Source organism: Dipodomys ordii, unplaced genomic scaffold (assembly GCF_000151885.1).
Source record: "Dipodomys ordii isolate 6190 unplaced genomic scaffold, Dord_2.0 Scaffold179, whole genome shotgun sequence".
In the NCBI taxonomy this organism is placed as follows: domain Eukaryota; kingdom Metazoa; phylum Chordata; class Mammalia; order Rodentia; family Heteromyidae; genus Dipodomys; species Dipodomys ordii.
Window position 1 is genome coordinate 110,926 of NW_012267395.1, and position 7,983 is coordinate 118,908.

Here is a 7,983-nt window from a genome sequence, read left to right on the forward strand (position 1 = left end):
CGCTGCCGGCGGCGTCAGGCCACACACCGTCCGCTGATTCCATCCAGCCGGTCCGCAGCCCCGGGCGCCCTCCCCGCCCCGGGACAGGTGCTGTGGCTTTTGCCCTCCGTGAACCCACTCAGGGTGGGCACGCCCGCAGGCCGCGCGGGTGGCCGTGGGTAGAAGGAACGTTTGGGAGGTTGGGCAGACAAGATGTGCGGGTGGCTCCGTGGACACATGTCCGGCTCTGGCCTGTGGCCGGCGGCGCTGTCTCAGCCCTCTTCTGGCTGCTACCCCAAAATGGGGAGGGGGGTTCAGTGGCTTTTCTGGACTTTCGCCGTGTGCACACCCCATCCTTGGATAACCCGGCACTGGGGGAGCTGAGTATCTGCCCAGAACAACCTTGTGTCCCCACCCTACCAGAGTGGGCCCTAAGCCAGTGGCCAGCGGGAGTGGGGGTAGGGAGGGGCTGTGCCCTCCCCTGGTCTCAGCATGCAGAGGGCAGCTGGAGGCGCCCCTGCTGGGTGGGTGCCTCAGCACTCTGTGGGTACTTGTTGCGAACTCAGATTCCCAGGCGTGCCCGCAGTTAGGTTAGGGTTAGAGTGTGGTGGGACAGGGCCAGCGCCCAGGTGTCCAAGTAGACATCAAAGAGGAGACAGGTGGTGAGCACGCCTGCCCTGCCCGTGGGGGCGGACACGTCATGCTGGTCCACGCTGTGTGTGTGTGCGCAAGCACATGCGTGTGCATGTGTGTTCTACAGATGCCAGGTCCCAAGAGACCCTTCGCGTGGGCTGCCCATGGGGCCCTGTTCCCACACTGGAGGGCAGAGCCAAGTCAGCCTCCTCCATGCTCAGGAGAGCAAAGCACTGCTCCATCCGATGGGTAGACCCTGGCAGGGAGGGCACCCGGGCCTAGTGCTGGGAAGTGGCTGCCTCTCGGCATGGAGGGCTAGTCTGGCTGGGGGACTGAAGGAGAGTGCAGGGCTTGTTTTCAGACGGCCAGGCCTGCGCAGGGGTAGCCATCACCTCTTCTTGCTAGTCCTGGGCACAGCGCACTGGCAGGGCCTGCACCAGGGTCTTTGCACTGGGGAGGGGTTTGCCTCTCTGCTCCCCACCCCTTCCAAGGAGCCAAGGCCAGACTCTGCCCAGGGTCCTTGTAGGCCTCCAGGCTCTCGCAGGGGGCGTCTGAGGCCTCCCAGTGGGGTCATGGCACAAGGGAGGGGCTGGGTGGCTTTTGTTTCCAGAGTTGGGGAAATAGCACCAGGAGGGAACCAGTCACCGGCATCTGTGCCCTCTCTACTGGGCACGTCGTCCATCCGGTGTGGAAACTGGGCGTGAGTCTCTGGCTTCCAGAGTCCACCCGGTCCCGTAGGGCCAGCTGGGCTGGGTCAGGAGGCTGGCTTAGCCTCCTGAGGGAGCTCCATGGGGCTGGGGCTGGGGCCTGCAGGGGCAGAGTGTGGAGCTGATGAGAGCCAAGGCCATGGACTGGCACTCACCCGAGCCTCAGAACCTGCTGCCGCCCGTCGGTGGGAACCTCTGGCGGCCTAGCCTCAGCCCTGGAAGGAAGACCCCAGGCCTCAGCTTCCACCCCTACACAGGCGGGCCTGGGGGCAGCGGCCTAGGCTCAGGCATGGAAAGCAGCGCCAGGTGCTGTGGGGCAGGCCCGCCACGTTCTCCCCACCTACCCCAGCCCATCTGTGGGTGGCGGATCACTCTCCCTGTCACCTACGGACCACTTGGTAGCCTCCCACTTTTGGGCTCCAGCCCAGGTGCCCTCCTGTGGGCAGTCTCCAGCTGCTGCCCTCTCCTTGGGAGATGGCCAGGCCCCTGTCCAGACTAAAGCGGGCCTCTGGCATGCAGCCGGTCAGCTGGCAGGACAGAGCTGGGAGGGGTACACGGAGCTGTCCCTTGTGTCCCCAGCCAGCCAGCGCAGGCTGGAGCCCACCGTGCAGTCTCGCTCCCCAAGGGTGAGCAGGGTCCTCCAGCAGAGCCCTGGAGGGGTGGTGACTGCGCGCTGTCCCACAGGGCTGCGATGCCCCAGAGCAGAGCCACCGGGCCCGGCTCCACCAGCAGATCAGCAAGGAGCTGCGCATGCGTGCTGGCGCAGAGAACCTCTACAGGTGAGGGCCAGCCTGGCGGAGGCTGGCGGCCCACGGGGTGGGGGAGGGGCGGGATGCGGGACCTGTCAGCAGGTGGCCATGACATAAGTTCCCACCCAGGCCTGTCAGCCAGTCACACCCTCTCCCAGTCTGGGGCCCTGCCGGCCCCACGCTGGCTCAGAAGCGGCCACATAGGCAAGTGAGCAGGCGGCCCCGGGCTGGGGACCTCAGCTGATCCACACGGACCACATGTCATGGGCTCCAGCCCTCCTGCAGCCTTGTAGCCCCTGCCAGGGGCGGGCTGCGGGCCCCACACTCCCAGCCTGGCCTCCTCAGACCCCCAGTGCAGGTGCAGGGTGGGTCTGGCTCCCCCATGGTCCGGGAGCTGCCTGGGGGGCGCCGGGGGGGCTCCCCACGTGTGTAACACCCAAGGGGCACGGCAGAGGAGGGGTTGGAGAGGGAGAGGAACCCTGGCGTGGTGGGCCCTTCTGGGTGGACTGGAGCCAGGCGCGACAGGCGGCAGCTGCAGGCCTGGGATCCTGCACTTCCCCGGAAGCCGGGGTGCTGACCTCCCCTGGCCTCCCTAGAGCCACCAGCAACAATCAGGTCAGAGAGACGGTGGCCCTGGAGCTGAGCTATGTCAACTCCAACCTGCAACTGCTGAAGGAGGAGCTGGCGGGGCTGGGCAGCAGCACTGATGTGGACCAGCCCGAGGGGTACGGGATCCCTGGTGGTCTGCACGTGGGCTCACGTGGGGAAATACAGCTGGGCGCAGGGGAGGTGGGGCCCAGGGCCCCAGAAGCAGCAGGTCTGAAGCTGACGCTTGTGCTTCTAGTGAAGGGGTCACTGTGCCCATGATCCCCCTGGGCCTGAAGGAGACCAAGGAACTGGACTGGGCCACACCCTTGAAGGTGAGTGCTGGCCTGTGAGCCCCCGAGGCACTTGGCCTGCTCCGGGCCCAGGGGATCCTGGGGGCTGCCCGACCCTGCTAGGTGGGGGCCAGAATGCCCTAGGATTGCCCAGGGCTGGAGCCGCTGACCAGGGACTCCGCGTCCTGTCTGGGCAGCTGCCCCCAGGGTCCTCCATACACCAGGCCCAAAGCCCTTTTCCAGATCTTACACTCAGGGGCCCCAGGTCCTTGGTCCCTCAAGAGCAGCTGGCCTGTTGAGGGCCTGGGCCTTCCCTCCTGGGGCAGGCTGCCAGCACCTGTCCTTCTGTCAGGAGCTGATTTCCCAGCACTTTGGAGAGGATGGCTCCTCCTATGAGGCCGAGATCAGGGAGCTGGAGGACCTGCGGCAGGTGAGTGGGCCTCTCCCTCCCCTGACCCCAGACAAAGGGGGAAGCCTAGGAGGCATCTGGGAGGCGGGCCTACCCACCCACCCGCCCGCCTGCTCGCCACCCCCCCCCCCCCCCCCCCCCCCCCCCCCCCCCCCCCCCCGCCTGCACGTGTGCAGGGAGGGCCGGGCTCATAAGCACTCTGTGCAGGCCACACGGAGCCCCCGCCCGGATGAGGCGGGCCTGGAGCTGCTGGCTGCCTACTACAACCAGCTCTGCTTCCTAGACGCACGCTTCTTCAGCCCCACGAGGGGCCTGGGGCTGCTCTTCCACTGGTAGGGCTGGTGGCCTGGCTGCCCGGGAGGGGAGGCCCTGTCCACAGGTATGGTGCCAGCCTGACCCGCCCCACAGGTATGATTCCCTCACAGGGGTTCCGGCCCAGCAGCGGGCCCTGGCCTTTGAGAAAGGCAGCGTGCTGTTCAACATCGGCGCCCTCCACACGCAGATCGGGGCGCGCCAGGACCGCTCCTGCACAGAGGGCGCCAAGTCTGCCATGGAGGCCTTCCAGAAGGCTGCTGGTGAGGGCAGAGCCGGGGCGGGTGGGGATCAGAGGGCAGCCCTGGCCCCCCGAGAGGCTCTGCTGGTGACAGCACCCACCCATCCCCAGGGGCCTTCCGACTCCTGAGGGAGAACTTCTCCCATGCGCCCAGCCCAGACATGAGCGCCCCCTCCCTCTCCACGCTGGAGCAGCTGATGGCTGCCCAGGCCCAGGAGTGCGTCTTCCAGGGCCTCTCTTTGCCAGGCCCCACGGCTCCACGGGACGGCCGGGCCCAGCTGCGCCTGGCTCAGGAGGCTGCCCAGGTAAGGGCTAGAAGCCCTGCTCAGGACCGCGAGTGGGGACCGGGCCTCAAGGGAACAGAGCTCCCGGGACTCGGGGGAGCCAGGGAGGCAGAGGAGCTGGGCCCGCCCTCTGCACTCTGTGTCCACCCCCAGCTCTTCCTGTTCACGAGACCCTGGGTGTGGACCAGGGGTAGGGTCAGCTGGAGCTGGGGTCCTGACGCCCCAGAGCAGCTAGTCGAGGTCTGTGGCAGTGGGCTCAGCCTAAAGCTGCAGGAGCCGCAGCTGTGTGCCTGGGGCCAGGCCCTCCGTCCTGTGCCCCAGGGCAGAGCCCGGTCCCAGTGTACCCAATGCCCCGGCAGGTGGCTGCGGGGTACAGGCTGGTGTACGGGGCCATGGCGCAGCCTCCCGTCCGAGACTACGTGCCTGCCTCCTGGACCACCCTGGTGTACGTCAAGGCTGAGCACTTCCAGGCCCTGGCCCACTACCACGCGGCCGCGGCCCTCGGCGGCAGCTCCCGTGAGTCCCCTCCCGTCTGCCTGTGTGGCTGGGGAGGCCTGCGCTCCAGGCTCATGGCCTTTGATCCCCAGCAGCTGCAGGGGAGCTCCCTGAGTACGAGCAGGTCTTCCAGCCCCCAGCCCCCTGGGAGTCTCGAGACCCCATGCTGCCCCAGCATCCCGAGGAGCGCAGGAAGCTGGGTGAGGCGTGCTGGGCTGGGCCAGCCACTGCCGGCGCCTGCCCCTGGGCACTGGGCGTTCCCGCGTGGGGGATTCTGCCTGAGCGGGAGCCTGAGAGTGCCGGGGGCAGAGGGGCGCTGGGGGCAGGTGGGGGCAGGGGAGCGCTGGGGGCAGGCGGGGGGCGCTGGGGGCAGGTGGGGGCAGAGGGGCGCTGGGGGCAGTCAGGGGCAAGGGAGGCACTGGCGGCAGGCAGGGACACTGGGGGCAGGCGGGGGGATGCTGGGAGCAGGCGGGGGGGGCGCTGGGGGGAGGGGGGCGCTGGGGGCAGGCGGGGGCGGGGGGGTGCTGGGACAAGTGGGAAGCTGGGAGCAGCTGAGGTACACTGGGGGCAGGCGGGGGGGCTGGGGGACAGCTCTTCCCTGGCCCCTGTGTCTGTTCCTGGAAGAGCCCCCCCCCACCCCAGGCGACCCCCATCCTTCCCCGCGGCCATTCCCCACTCCGGCAGGGCTGGCTAGGCCAGGTGCCACACGTGACCGCCCCATGCCTGTGCAGCCAAGGCCCACCTGAAGCGTGCCATCCTGGGCCAGGAGGAGGCCCTGCGGCTGCACGCGCTGTGTCCCGTCCCTCGCAAGGTGGACCTGCTGCAGGCCGCCGTGGCCTGGGCCCTGAGGCGCTCGCTGGCCAGGTACTCGGAGCTGGAGCGTGAGGACGACTTCTTCGAGGCTGAGGAAGCCCCTGAAATCCAACGTAAGCAGCCGAGCCGGGGGGATGGGGTGGCAGCAGGGTGACAGACTCAGCCACGGCTGTCGCCAAGGCCCGTCCTGCGGACGGCAGCAGCCTGGAAGAGGCAGAGCTACGGACGGCTGAGCCAGAAGCAGAGCCTGGCCACTCGCTGCCCCGCCTCCTTCACTGACTCCTGTCCTGGGGACTTGTGGGAAGACCTTGGGAGCTCCTGGGGCGACGGAGGCCAGTGTGGAGGTGCCCAGGGCGGCTCTGCCTCTCCAGCTGGGGTCCTGGGCCGGGCGGCTCCTGCAAGGGCCAGCATGCACCTGCGGGCGGGGTCAACACTCCTGCGGGGGTCTCTTGAACCGCAGCTTGAGCGATTCCTCCTTTTCTCCTGTCCGGCTAGCTAAGACCCACCAGAAGCCTGAGGTGAGGATGCCTAGTCTGCCCCAGAGGAAGGCAGCAGACATCTTCCACCGTGTGGTGAGCGCGCCTCCCGCCCTGCCTCTGATGGGAGCCAAGCCCAGTAGGGGGGGGGAGAGGGGGGGCGGGATTTGCCCTCCTTCTACTGAGGCGGGGCCAATGGCCAGGGACTGAAGCCCCCGGGCCCAGCCTCAAACCCTTGCCTTTCCCAGGGGCCTTTGTCGGTGTTCTCAGTCAGGAACCGGTGGCGGCTGGCGGGGCCTGTCCACCTGGCCCGTGGGGAGCGCGGCTTCGGCTTCACACTCCGGGGAGACTCGCCCGTGCTCATCGCTGCCGTCACTCCTGGCGGCCAGGCTGCGGTAAGGCGGCCCTGGCCTCTGGGGGGAACCTCCGCACCCGGCCACAGGCTGTTCCACCTCACTGTCCGCGTCCCCGCAGGCGGCCGGCCTGAAGCAGGGGGACTACATCGTGTCTGTGAACGGACAGCCGTGCAAGTGGTGGAAACACTCGGAGGTGGTGGCACAGCTGCAGGGCGGGGGCGAGGCGGGGGTGAGCCTGCAGGTGGTGTCACTGCTGCCCAGCCCTGAATCACGCAGTGGGGTGAGTCCTGGGGGCCCGGGGAGGTAACTCCCAGCCTCCGGTCCTGGCCCTGAGCTCCCCCTGGGTGCCCAAGGCCTTGGGAAGCAGAAGGGGGGGGGGGAGTTGGCCTTCCAGACAGTGGCCACCACCGGCTCTCAGGAAGTCGTCGGGACTGTGTGTCCCTGCATTGGCAGCTTCCAGGCCAGGCTCACCCCAGAGGCCCCCTCATGGGGAGGGGGTGAGCAGCATGGCCGCCAACATCCCCCTCTGCCGCCAGCTCTTCCACCTCCTCCCAGATGGCCACGTGTGGGCCAGGAAGTGGTACCTGGCTGCAACTCTGTGGCCTGCCTGCAGGGGGAGCGCTGGCCAGCTCTTCTGAGGACCCAGAGAGAGGGTGGCCCCGAGACCTCAGTGGCTGCTCACACCGGCGCCGGTCCCCGGCCTCTCCTCGGCTGGAGCCGCAAGGCCAAGCTGGGCAAGACGGGCAGCCTTGGCCCGGCCCGCCCCTGCGAGGACCACCGCACCTGCCCCTGAGCTGGGTCCCGGCATACCGGTCCAGGCCGGCCCAGCGACCCCCTGACTCCCTCCTTCTGTCTGTCCCTCGTGCTGGGAAGGTCAGGTAGTGTCCGCCCCGCCCGCTAAAGACGCTCAGAGGAGGAGCTCTGGGCACACCAGAGCTCACCGAGCACACAGGAGCTCACCGGAACTCACCATGCCCCTGAGGAGGGTGGCAGTGACCCCAGGCTCCCTGGCTCTCCTTGACACTGTTCCACGTAGGCTGATGCTGCCCCTGTGGCAGACCCTGCTGACCCCAGGCCCACCTCCCTGGGCCCCCACCCTGCTGCCATCTTGGCTGTGGCCTGGAGGTCCAGCCCCTCTAGGCAGTGGCTCTCAGCTCTCAGCCCTTTATGGGCCAGGTTTTGCCTGGTGCAGTTCTGCTGGGTGTCCCTCTACCCCCCAGGCCCAGCCTTTCCCCTGCTCCTTGATCCCGGCTCTCAACGCCCTGCAGTCCACCCCAGAGGCTGCCGGCTTCCCGCAGCCCCCCTGCCCTTCCCGCCAGGGGCTGCAGCCCTGCTGAGAGCACGGACCGCTCCTGGAGGCAGGATTGCTGCCTCGGGCCCCGGTGCCGGGCCTGGCCGCCCAAGGAGACAGAGGCTGCTCCCTGCGGCGATGAAGAGCTGGAAATGTAGCCCAACCATAGAGTACTTGTCTGGTCCTGGGTTCAATCCTCCCCATTACAAAGGGAAAGAGAACGAGAGGCTGGCTTGGTTCCTGTGGCCACCAGAGGGCAGCTGCTGTCCACCCACCAGCCCTCAGGCTGCAGAAGCCCGGCTGGGAAGCAGCACAGACCCCTTGTGGTTGGAGACCCTTGCCCTGCGTTCAGTCCTTCTG

At 68.2% G+C, this 7,983-nt stretch overlaps 1 protein-coding gene across 1 annotated transcript in view; it reads left to right on the forward strand.

Annotated features, from left to right (window-relative positions):
- The window catches only part of Rhpn1 (rhophilin, Rho GTPase binding protein 1), a 19,074-nt gene extending 11,298 nt beyond the window's left edge, over positions 1-7,776 (forward strand). The window contains exons 5-19 of the mRNA XM_013033828.1: positions 1,766-1,945; positions 1,998-2,098; positions 2,665-2,793; positions 2,913-2,988; positions 3,299-3,376; positions 3,563-3,687; positions 3,764-3,930; positions 4,020-4,213; positions 4,552-4,708; positions 4,780-4,887; positions 5,419-5,613; positions 5,996-6,072; positions 6,225-6,371; positions 6,451-6,612; positions 6,946-7,776. Of these exons, the coding sequence (XP_012889282.1) occupies positions 1,766-1,945; positions 1,998-2,098; positions 2,665-2,793; positions 2,913-2,988; positions 3,299-3,376; positions 3,563-3,687; positions 3,764-3,930; positions 4,020-4,213; positions 4,552-4,708; positions 4,780-4,887; positions 5,419-5,613; positions 5,996-6,072; positions 6,225-6,371; positions 6,451-6,612; positions 6,946-7,125 (2,076 nt within the window). The 3' untranslated portion in view covers positions 7,126-7,776. The remainder of the gene's footprint in view (positions 1-1,765; positions 1,946-1,997; positions 2,099-2,664; positions 2,794-2,912; positions 2,989-3,298; positions 3,377-3,562; positions 3,688-3,763; positions 3,931-4,019; positions 4,214-4,551; positions 4,709-4,779; positions 4,888-5,418; positions 5,614-5,995; positions 6,073-6,224; positions 6,372-6,450; positions 6,613-6,945) is intronic.
- The last annotated feature ends 207 nt before the right edge of the window (positions 7,777-7,983 follow it).